General features: G+C 46.2%; 2 protein-coding genes across 2 annotated transcripts; both read left to right on the top strand.

Annotated features, from left to right (window-relative positions):
* The first annotated feature begins 8,458 nt into the window (after nucleotides 1-8,458).
* On the top strand, nucleotides 8,459-9,223 carry LOC144706780 (uncharacterized). The gene is made up of 2 exons (XM_078579812.1): nucleotides 8,459-8,701; nucleotides 8,982-9,223. The coding sequence occupies exons 1-2, from the start codon at nucleotides 8,540-8,542 to the stop codon at nucleotides 9,111-9,113; spliced, it is 294 nt and encodes a 97-aa protein (XP_078435938.1). The 5' UTR covers nucleotides 8,459-8,539; the 3' UTR covers nucleotides 9,114-9,223.
* Nucleotides 9,224-9,377: 154 nt separating this feature from the next.
* Nucleotides 9,378-11,853, top strand: LOC144706772 (Tetratricopeptide repeat (TPR)-like superfamily protein). Its single transcript, XM_078579803.1, has one exon. The coding sequence runs from the start codon at nucleotides 9,635-9,637 to the stop codon at nucleotides 11,255-11,257; it is 1,623 nt and encodes a 540-aa protein (XP_078435929.1). The 5' UTR covers nucleotides 9,378-9,634; the 3' UTR covers nucleotides 11,258-11,853.
* Nucleotides 11,854-12,175: the final 322 nt, after the last annotated feature.

Genomic DNA, 12,175 nt, shown 5'->3' with positions numbered 1-12,175 from the left:
TTATTTTATTTTTTATTCTAAAAAACTTTATTTCTTATAACCAACAAAAGTGTAAAATCCAACACCCTTCACTCTCGATGCAATTGAAGTGGTGGAACCAATGACATGATCGTTATAACATTAATATCACTGATTTTTTTTATTTATTTACACCAAACTAATTATACATGCATGGTATGGATCTTCAAATGACGAGATCCATTTCGAGAATGTATTTTTTATTTTTATATATATCTTGGTATTTTTCTATAATTTCTGAGTCAGGAAAAAATATATAATTTTACAAGTAGAGGATATATGTGTTAATACTTTTGACATTACGTTTTGAGATATATTGTTTTTCAATCCAATGTATATTTCAAATGTTTGGAGAGATATTACTTTCCAATCATCCTAAAAATTTATGCCATGCTGACAATCCAACATATGAACCACAGAGGAGAGAGAAAATAATACGGTTGAGACTAAGCCAACTTCAATTAGCGATATCCAAGGTCTTCCCCTCTTTCCATCCATACGATTCGATTTATAACCAGACCCATTTATTTGTATAAAGTTTATCTCAATATTTCTCATATACTATTGTACAAAGTGAAATAAAGTGATTTCATAGACCTCCAAGTACTATTGGCGTTCCTCCTCGATGGAAGTTAAGCAAACGACGAGTGAATGGGCTCAACCCATTTTTTTAAATGACATTAATGTTGTCAGAACACAAGGATTTATTTCCAGCCTTATTTTGCTTACTTCGTTGCATGCTTCTGGGAATCATATGCATCCATGCACATACACGCATCACATACATTCATCTCATCAATAATATCCATAAACATCATCAATCCATATCTAAATTTCCATCATTATGATTCTTTGCTCCCACTTATTCCATTTATATATTTATTCATTATCGCTCTAATTTCACACTCTTAATTAAATAGAATGCATATTATCATCCCCTAATCGCCAGTTGAAAAAATATTTTTTCCAAATATTTATTATGCAAATATTATGTTTTAATTATTTTTAATGCAAGATTCATCTTAATTTCATGTCAAACACGACCCTAGAACCCAATAGTGGTATCAGAATTACCTTTGTGCAAGGTGATCTAAATGTCGAGTGTTTTGGTTTTCATTATGTTGGGTATGAATCAAACTTGGTAACAAGTCCGGGAAGTTTATTATTCCCCAGACTCATTATCATTTTCTCCCTATCTCGACTAGTCTCTACTCTTGCTCTCTCTATCTCCCTATTTCTATCTCTCAATTTCCCTATCTCCGTACCAATTATCTGTCATTTTTTGGCCAACTTGTCTTCAACTTGGAATTTTTGAAATTATTGAAAAAATCTCAATACGTCTTATATGAGCTATTGGGACTAGATCAATCTGAACATAATCAACTGTCATCAACTCCAGAAAATTTCAGAATTTAATTTTTTATAAAAATTCTGCACATTTCATTTAGCTCCTTGTTATGTTCATTCAAGCATGAGACTTGCTTTAATTTTGAAGTTGCCGTTTGTATTTTTTAAAAACAAAATTTAAAATTTTCTCAGAAAGTCAGCGGAGCGGAGAGCTGGAAAAGTCTTTGTCTGTCGAAAAGGTAGATTCTCAATCGCTGACACAAGTCAATGACTTCTCTATCTCCCTATCTTTATCACTCTCTACTCTCTGTTTCTATCTCCCTGTTTCTATCTCTCTATCTCCCTATCTCCATCCCTCTCTACTCTCTCTATTTCTCTATCTCCCTATCTCAATCTATCTATCTCACTATCTCGATCACTCTCTACTCTCACTCTCTCTATCTCCCTATTTATATATCTGTCTCCTTATCTCCATCCCCCTCTGTTCTCTTTATTTCTCTATCTCCCAATCTCAATCTCTTTATTTCCCTATCTCTATCACTCTCTACTCTCACTCTCTCTATCTCTCTATTTGTATCTCTCTATCTCCCTGTCTCCATCCCTCTCTGCTCTCTCTATTTCTCTATCTCCCTATCTCAATCTCTCTATCTCACTATCTCGATCACTCTCTACTCTCACTCTCTCTTTCTCCCTATTTCTATCTCTGTATCTCCCTATCTCCATCCATCTCTGCTCTCTCTATTTCTCTATCTCCCAATCTCAATCTCTCTATCTCCCTATATCAATCACTCTCTGCTCTCAGTCTCTATCTCCCTATCTCAATTTCTTTATCTCCCTATCTCGATCTCTCTATCTCCCTATATCAATCACTCTCTGCTCTTACTCTCTATCTCCCTTTTTCTATCTCTCTATCTCCCTATCTCCATCCCTCTTTGCTCTCCCTATTTCTCTATCTCCCTATCTCAATTTCTCTATCTCCCTATCTCGATCACTCTCTGCTCTCACTCTCTCTATCTCCCTATTTCTATATTTCCATTTCTCTATCTCCGTCCCTCTCTGCTCCCCCTATTTCTCTATCTCCTAATCCCAATCTCTCTATCTCACTATCTCGATCACTCTCTGCTCTCACTCTCTCTATCTCCCTATTTCTATTTCGATCACTCCCTACTCTCACCCTTGCTATCTCCCTATTTCTATCGCACTATCTCCCTATCGCCATCCCTCTCTACTCTCTTTATTTCTCTATCTCCCTACCTCCATCCCTCTCTACTCCATCTATTTCTCTATATCTTTATCTCAATACCTCTATTTTACTATCTCTATCACTTCTCTTTGAATTTTGTTATCTGGCTGACTACATCTTTTCGTTTCCCTTTCTATGTTTCAGTCTCTTTTTCTCTCTGCATTTTTGTGATTCCTTTTGAGTTTAGAATGATGGTTATGCTCTTCATATATTCAGAGTCTTAGTGATAATTATCAACACTATTTCACATGGGGTAATTTTCTTCACTCCCCTAATTCTCAACAGACAAATAGGAGACTTGAAATTTAAAAAAATTAATGCCAAATCTCATAAATAATTGTGCTCATGTGATGATGATGTAGCTCTACTATTTTTACTTGTTGTTTCTAATGCTCATAGTATCTTTCTGTTAATTTCATGGAGATTTATTCATTGAATGAGTTAAATTTTGAATTGACTAAATGAGCATCTTCACCTATTCTCTACGACACACTCGCCGAAGGAAACTCCATTTGGCGACGTGTGCGTTGACTTGGCAGTAGAGTCATCAGATGAGGATGTTCGAGAAACCCCTCTACCGGTGGTGTGACCGTCACGTCCCAAACGCAATGGGAAGGCTGAAATATTGTGATATTTCACGGAGGTTGCGTCAGGCATATGGGTGTGCCTATTATGCCGCGACCAAAAATTTGACCCACTGTGGAATAGGTTGAAGCAGCGATAAGACGGGTCGACAAAAATATTTTGGAGGCCTTACAGTTCAGTCATGGCAGAGTATACAACAAGATGAAGGGCACTAATCCCGATCAACAGACAAAAACTGAGCTGTACGAGCAGGGTGGTGTAGTCGCGAAGACGTTGGAGAAGACAAAGGAGATCATAGCACTATTTGTTTGTCTCATAGACTCCCCATGGGCCATCGTGGTCAATGTTGGGTTCAAGATTATGTGGAAGTACGCTACGGAGACGACAGTTGACCCGCCAGGTTTGAAGGCAATAAAGGCTGCGACGCATAAGCTATACGGGACCATGAAGGGAGGCTCGTAGAGTTATTGGCAAATGTCCCCAAGGTCTCACTGACGGTGGATGCGTGGACTGTTGAGAATTCGTGTGGTCTTCTCGGCATCAAGGTTCATTGGGTGAAAAACCAGTGGGAACTATGTGAATGTGTGCTTTCTCTATGCGAGCTAGTGGGGAAACACGATGGCGATAATATGAGCACAATAGTGCTCCAAGCATTGGAAGACTTTGGGTTGAAGACGAAGGTCGGCGACAACCCATCTGGCTTCATTTTGTGTCGTACTACCTTAATGCAAAACTAACCTTTTGAGCATGCAGGTTGGATCTATCACTACAGACAATGCATCAAGTAACGGGCGGATGATAGCACTGCTTGGGAAGGAACTCAAGATGGTAAATGGCCATTTCACAGTGGACTGACATGTTCTGTGTGCTGTCCACGTGCTGAACATCATTGTCCATGTTGTATTGAAATCGTTACGTGTATCGGTGAACACACCTCCGCATAGGATTGCGGACAACTGCGTGGCGGACTCAGTACAAGACCCTGATTACAATGCTGATATAGAAGACTTGGACGCCATGCGCGAGGCTACGGAAAGTCATGCAGAAATGATCATTCATGACAGTGGCCTTGTCTTGGGAGACACAGTTGTTCATCTTAGGTACTTAGTTGGTAACGACCCCGAGGATGATGACTGACTCTTAAAACTCATCGATGGCGTAGCACCAGCTAGGGAGAAGGAACGAAGAGTACCGACTCGAGCTGAGGAATCGGAGACACATCTCCAATCAACGGAGAGAAAGGACATAGAGACAACACTCAGATGGTGGGCACGAATAGGCACACGAACCTTCCCGCGACTTTCTACCCTTGCGCAAGAGTTTCTCTTGGCATGTGCGTTTAGTGCCCCAGCATAATGTTTATTCTCCACAAGACGTGCAGACGTCACTTTCAAGTGGGTGCATCTTACTGCTGAAAGCATCGAGCTCCTGGTCATTGTCAAGTGTTGGTTACGTGCCGAGAATGCTCAGTTGTGTGATGGAGATAGTGCGAATGAATTTTCTGACGACAAAGACTAATGTAAGTTATTACTCTTCATTTACTTCTTTCGATCAACTCTTTTAATGTAATTATATTGGACAACTTTTCTGCAGCTATGTCGATCGTCGTCAGGAAAATTGTATGTTCCATTCTTCTAGCCCGATCGTTGTCTTTTGTCCTGATCTGAGTGCATGTACCTTTTTTTTAGAACTAAGTCGCAGTCCTCTTTGAGTTTTGAACCAGCTTATTGATATCCATATATTTTTTTTAAAATTAATTGTTTACGTTAATGTTTCAATATCTCGGTTCCACTACCCATAACGGGCCACAAGTCAGACCTATTTAATTTCTACTATTTTATAAGTTTCTATTCATGCTTTCTCTTGTTTTACTCAATGTTCTTGTGACTTATAGGTCCCCAGCTTTGCTGCCCTTTGCTGGTGCTGCCTTCTGGAAGACTGTGTCTAGGCGTACAGATGTCGAGTGCATGATATTCAGATTGTTTATCTCTATATATTTGGCTTTCAAAGTGGATGCCATTGGAGGGGCCAAAAACATTCTATGCGACATGTCACGTGTGTCCAAATCATTTAAAAGACCTTTTGTGAAAGATGCCATACATAAAATTTTTTCATGATTATTAAAATGTATTAAGACAAACATCACTGAATCCTTACTTTTCCGACAATAAATTAATAAATACATTAATTACATTCATAATTCTCTGTCAATAAATTCATTTGAAGAATGTATTTAAAATAATGTCACTAAGTCCTTAATTTCCTCGTCAATAAAGTAATTATTAAATTAATTATATTCATATTTTTTGTCAATAAACTAATTATTAAATTGTATCGAAAAATACGTCACTAAAATCCATAATTTTTACGTCAATAAATTATTTATATTCATAAATTTCTGCCAATAAATTAATTACTATAATTATTTTAAAAAATACTTAAATCCTTAATTTTTTCGTCAATAAATCAATTATCATATTCATAATTTTACGTTCAATAAAATACTTATCAAATTGTTTTTTAAAAAACCTCACTAAATCTTTAATTTGTCCATCAAGAAATTAATTTTTTAATTAATTATATTCACCATTTTACGTCAATAAATTAATTATCACAAATTATTAAAACAAAAGTCCCTAAATCCATAAATAATGTACAAAAGTCCCTAATTATCACAAATTATTATATTCATAATTTCCCGCCAATAATTTAATTATTAAATATATTAAAAAAGTATCACTAAAATCCTTAATTTTTTCGTCAATAAATTAATTATTATATTTATAATTTTACGTTCAATAAAATAATTATTAAATTGTTTTTAAAAAACCTCACTAAATCCTTAATTTTTCCATCATAAATTAATTATATTCACACTTTTACCTCAATAAATTAATTATTACAATTTATTAAAACAAGAGTCACTAAATCCATAATTTTTACATCAATAAATTATTTATTAAATAAATTATATTCATAATTTTCCTCCAACATTTTATTTATTATAATGTATTAAATAAACGTCAAGGCTGTCATCCATGACGGCCTTTTTTTCACGTCAAGCGTCCAGGGCACCCTGTCACCTTCATGTCACCATCACGCCAGCATCGTTACGCATCACCGTCACCGTCACCAACCCTGAAAGCCGTCACCATCACCATCACGTCATCCGTCACATTTCTGTCACGGTGACGTGTGACATGACGGATGACGCGTGTCGTCCCCTAGGCAGATCCAACAATGACCATAGAGAGCCCTTCAGATTTGGCTTACATCCCTTTTATTTTTTCATTTGAACATGCTTTCTTGCAAAGTTTACCAACAATTTATCTAATTTATACCTAAAGATTACCAATATCACGATGGATATTAAAAAAACCTACTTCTAACAAAATATGATATCTGAAATGCATCCGCCCTATGGTTTGATACCTGGCATGCTGACGACCCACTCGCGAGTCACCCACAATTTATCCCACACGAGGTGCGACTAATAGTGGCACAGCTGCTTAGGGGGAACACCCAACACCTACTAGAGGAGCATGGCCTCCCTTCAGATACGTTCTGTGAGGTCCAGAGAACCTCACTTGGGTCCACTCCAGACTTTGCCATTTGGACGCTCACGCCCAAGGCACATACTCGTGCAAATCTTCATGGGAACATTTCCGCGAGAAATTCCCCATCCAGCACTAGGGTCGCCGCATCTGGCATCCGGCGATCCTTCCTCAAGTCTCTTTTTTCCTCTGGAGACTCTTGCATCGCGGCCTACCGACTGATGATCGCGTGGCTCGTAGGGGTTACTCTCTCGGTTCCCGCTGTCACTGTTGTCCCACAACTCCACACAGTGAGACCATGGATCACCTCTTCTTCCAGAGTGAGACAACACTCGCATGCTGGAGCGTCATCACTGATTGTTATCGTCCACTGACCCCGTCTGAGTGTTTTGGCAAGATTCTTATTTCGCCAACACGCTCTACACGGAGCCCCATCCTACACATCACCATAGCCTATCTACTATGGGAGATTTGGAAAGGGCGAAATTCTTCTCGTTTTGCAAGTACGCCCATGCGCGTCGTGGATATCAAGCATCGAGTTCAGATGTGGCTAAGGCGCATTTCACATCTACTCCCCCCTCGCGCCATCAGATCCACACTCGCTTGCGACCTCCTACGCTCTGTGGGCATTCCAGTGACACCTGCCCGATCCGCATTCAGTATAGAGTTGTTTATTGGCTACCACCGCCAATAGGCATCCTTAAATTGAATATGGACGGTGCTGCAAAAGGGAACCCGGGGCCAGCGGGGGGAGGAGGTATCCTAAGGGACCATACGGGGAGTATACTCTTTGCTTTTTCCTCTTACTACGGCATACAAACTAATACAATAGCCGAGGCTATGGCGATTCGTGATGGTCTACTCATCTGTGAGGAAAGGAACCTTCACAATATCGTCGTAGAATCGGACTCACAGATTTTGGTTGATATGTTTCGTCTAGGTACATGCTCCTAGTGGCGATTATCCTGAGTATGGAGAGACATCATGCGATGTCGACCTCGCGCACGATGCTTTCATCATCAGCTGCGGGAAGGCAACCAGACAGCAGATGCACTCGCCAACCATGCGGTACATGTATGAACCCCCTCCTCCATCTTTCTTTCTTCGCAGGCACTCCCTTCGACAGCTAGAGGTTGCTATCGCGTCGATCGTCTCGCCATGCTGACCCTCCGCATACGACGAATCCCCGTAAGCCCGCGGGATTGGAGAATTGCGTGGAACGCTGGAGCGACAGCGGCAGACAGCGCGCGCCTCGACTTGAGACCTAACCACGCCCATCATCACCGAACTCCATCATCATCGCAGGCTGCTCTAGTGGAACGACGACGTGCACATCTCCCGAGCCCCTGCACGGTATCTTTTATGTATCTTTTCTTTTTCTTAACATGGGCGTGGACGAGTGGGATCCGAGTGTAATTGAGATATTTATACTCGCTCCACGCCTATAAACATTAATAAACACTCCACTTTATAAATAAAATCCCCCTGGGTGGAGTCCAGGGCACGGATGGATCGGCCTACGGGCACAACCCCGGGGTTGGCCATACCCGGCACCGTGTTTTTTGCCAATTAAAAAAAAAAAGAAAAAAAAAAGAAAAAAGAAATGCATCCGCCCTTGCATTGTTATCGGATACTGGGCTCGAGATGCAGGCTCACACTAGCACACAGCGACCCCCCCAGGATATCTTTTATACGGCTGTTCATATCGACAAAAAATACAATTAACATACTTCAGAGTAAGCAATTTTCAGACCTAGGCGAAGTCGACAGGGCTAGGAAGCGGCGGAAGAAGATGAAGCCGGTGGTGGGCACGGTGGTCTCGAACAAAATGCAGAAATCGGTGGTGGTGGCCGTGGACCGCCTCTTCCACAACAAGCTTTACGATCGCTATCTCAAGCGCACGAGCAAGTTCATGGCTCACGACGAGGAAAACCTCTGCAACATCGGCGATAAGGTGCGCCTCATTCCCCCAAATTTCTCCCCCTCTCTGCTTTAATCCTTCGTCTTCTTGCTCCTCTCGGTTCTCGTTTGAAATCAACCCCGAAGCAGAGGGAGTTCTTCTTCCGTACCACCGGCGATCCGATGAATTTTTTATCTATGATCCAAGTGAAAAGAGGGAGAAAAAAATGGAAGATAGATGGGTGTATGCAGAGAAATCTGTTTCAAGACAACAAGCCCGGGTTTCTGAATAAGCCTTTTGTGTATTCCTCTCCGAAAAACTTGGATTCTTGCAGGTCAGATTAGATCCCTCCAGGCCGCTGAGCAAGCGCAAGCGCTGGGTGGTCGCAGAAATTCTCAAGAGGGCGAACATCTACAATCCTGCAGCAGCCTCGGCAGCGTCGGCAGACCAAGCGGGGACTGCCTGACTCCCTCGTCTTCCCTCTCTCTCTTCTCAGCTCCACCCTTTCTTCTCCGATCAATGATCAGTCGAACTTGAATGTTGTCATGGCAAAATCAAGGCCCAGATTGGAGATGACGGGCGAGAGCGTCCAAGACAGCGAACAAATCCGCCGCCATGGCGCTCCTGCTTCTCCTGTCGTCCTTGGCGTACATGTCCGCCATCGCGTTCTCCCGGAACAGCCCGCAGAGCCGCCACTGTCGCTGGCCTTCGAAGGGGCATTTCGTCGAACAGGGCCGGCGCCGGCCGGAGAAAACCGCAGGCCGCGTCGGCGTGCAGGAGCGTGTTCTGCATGGCAACCTGCGCGCCGGAGCCCAGCTTGACGGCGAGCCCGTGCGCCAGCCGCGTCTCCTGGAGGCCGCCTCGGCGGCGCAGGCCTTGAGCACGAAGGGGAGGGTGAACTCGTAGGGCCAGAGACCGTCCTCAGCGAGCATCCTACGGTGAAGTATAAGAGCCTCCCTCGGCTGCCCCCCGTCAACGTAAACCCGTATGAGGCTGTTCCAGGCGAACCTCTTCCTCCGCCTCGACGGCGTTCTCTCGAAGACGGCCCGCGCGCGGCCGAGCCCGCCGCCCGCCGCGGTGGCGCTGAAGGCGACGACCTTCCCCACGAGCCGCGGCGCGCTCTGCAGCAAGGCTTCTTCGCCCGCCATGGCCGCCGCCCTCGGCGCTCGCAAGTTCGCAATAATCTCTAGACGGCTGAGCGTTGGCGGCGCCGCCGAAGACGAGGCGGTGGTGGCGGAAGCGGTCGCCGTGCTCTCAGAACAGCGCCGTCGTAGCCGGTGGGGCTTCCTCAAGGCCGTGGTAGGAGGCAAAGGCTTAACCTCCGAGCAGGCCGGCAAGATCATCACTCGCCTGAAGAACAAGCCCCGGCTGGCCCTTCGCTTCTTCCATTGGTCCGAGGCCTCCTCGCTCTGCCTTCACGACCTCTCCTCCTACGCGCCCATGGCCCACGTCCTCGCCCGCGGCCGCCTCCGCCGCGCCGCCGTCTCTCTCCTCCGCGCCGCCGTCTCGCGAGAAGAAGACGCCGCCCCCGACTCGGTCCTCGCCGCGCTGCTCGAGTCCTACCGCGCCTGCGACTCCACCCCGCTGGTGCTCGACCTGCTGGTCCGGGCCTGCGTCCAGGCCCGGCAGCTCGACCACGCCATGCGCGTCGTCCGCCAGCTCCGCGCCCGCGCCGTCTCCCCCGCCGGCGCCACCTGCAACGAGCTTGTACGCGCTTCCTGCGGCGCCTCCGGCGCCGCCGCCGGGCTCGCCGTCTACGGCGAGCTCTTCGGCGGCGACTCGCCGATGCCCGCCTCCCCCGATGTCCAGACCTTCAACTCCCTCCTCCTCGCGCTCCACAGAGAGGGAAGAGTCCAAGAAGAAGACGCCGACAGGATTCTGAGAGAGATGGAGAGGCGCGGCTGCCGGCCCGACTGCTTCACCTTCTGCGTGCGTATGGCGGGGCTCTGCGCCGGCGGGAGAGTCGCCGCGGCGGAGGCCCTCTTCGCGGAGATGGCGGCGGTGGGGATTAAGCCTGACGCGGCCGCCTACAATACCCTGATCGGCAGTCTCTGCTTAGCGGGGGAGATAGCCAGAGCGGAGGAGCTCTTCCGCAGGATGGCGACGGCGGGTGTGGCGGCGACGGCCGCGAGCTACGAGCAGCTGATCGCCGGGCATTCCGCCGCCGGGGACGCCACCGCCGCTCTCGGACTGTACGAGGAGATGAGCCGGCGCGGGCTAAGGCCGGAGCCCTCGGCGGTGGCGAGGCTCGTCGGCGCGCTCTGCGAGAAGAAGAGGGTCACGGATGGGTTGGGCGTGCTGAGGAAGGAGATGGAGAGGACGGCAGGGGGACTGCTCCTGCCGTGCAGAGAGATGTTCGTCTCCGTGATTGAGGGTCTCTGCGACGAGGGTCGAATGCAGGAGGCGCTCGAGTTGCAGGCGGAGATGGCCGCGCAGGGGTTAGCTCCAGACCCTCAGATTTGCAGAGCTTTCCTCCACGGCTATCTCCGGCAGGGCGACGCCGCCACCGCAGATAAACTGTTCGACGAAATGCGCACCCGAAGTCTAACGCCTCCGCAAGAACCAGATCAAGATCGATGGATGAATGATACCCAGGCCCAGAGATTTTGAATCACTCAGTATCTATAACAGCAAGAGGCTAATCGATTTCGTTTAGATGCGAGGGTTCATCGTCGCATGCCGAGAAAGAAAACAGAGATCAAGAACGAGTGAGCCCACCCGGAGATTAAAGAGAGAGAGAGAGAGAGAGAGCGCGCGCGCCATGGAGGGAGCTAAAGCTCGAGGCGCAGCTCCTCCGAGTGCTTGGTGAGGACGTGGAGGATGATGGGCGTGACCCGGATGGCGGCGATGGCGGCTCCCATGATGGCCAAGTGAATCTTGAGCTGCCTGTGCGCCGCCGCCTTGTCCGGCCTCCGGATCGCCCCCAGGAACATCTTCTACTTCCCGACTGCAACGCCGACCTTCCCCGTCCGCTGAACCACCGGAGAAAACCTTGCCCAGAACGACTGAATTCCCAACCCTAGCCCGGGATCCCCTCTTTTAGGCAAGACGAAGACGCTTAGCCGTCCGATCAAACGTCGTCAGATCGTCCGATCAATGGACTCTTCATCATCTTCTACGTTTTTTCTGAGCTGGACTTTTGTGGATTTTAATTGAACTAATCCCACATAAGTTAATGGAAGTTAAGACGATAATTTCTGTTGTAACATGTGCATGGCTGTAAATGAATGGTGGGTGAAAGTCAATGCACTTATGCACAGCTCTTTCATTTTGGTTCACCAAGGACCTGGAACTACGTAACAGCAGCCATCATACGTCACGTCACACGTCACGCCGACGGCAACATAATGGATAATGTGACAGTGAAAAAATTAGGGGCTCGTGACGGTGACGGGGACGCTGACGGATGATGAACTGGGCGTGACGGTGACGCGACGGTGACAAAGAGCCTCGGATGAGTGACGTGACGGGATGGCTGTCACGACAGACAGCCGCGACGGATTTTAAAAATGACCAAAAAGCTTAAAA

Source organism: Wolffia australiana, chromosome 8 (assembly GCF_029677425.1).
Source record: "Wolffia australiana isolate 7733 chromosome 8, ASM2967742v1".
NCBI classification, from domain to species: Eukaryota; Viridiplantae; Streptophyta; class Magnoliopsida; order Alismatales; family Araceae; genus Wolffia; species Wolffia australiana.
This window is presented reverse-complemented; position numbering and strand designations above follow the sequence as displayed.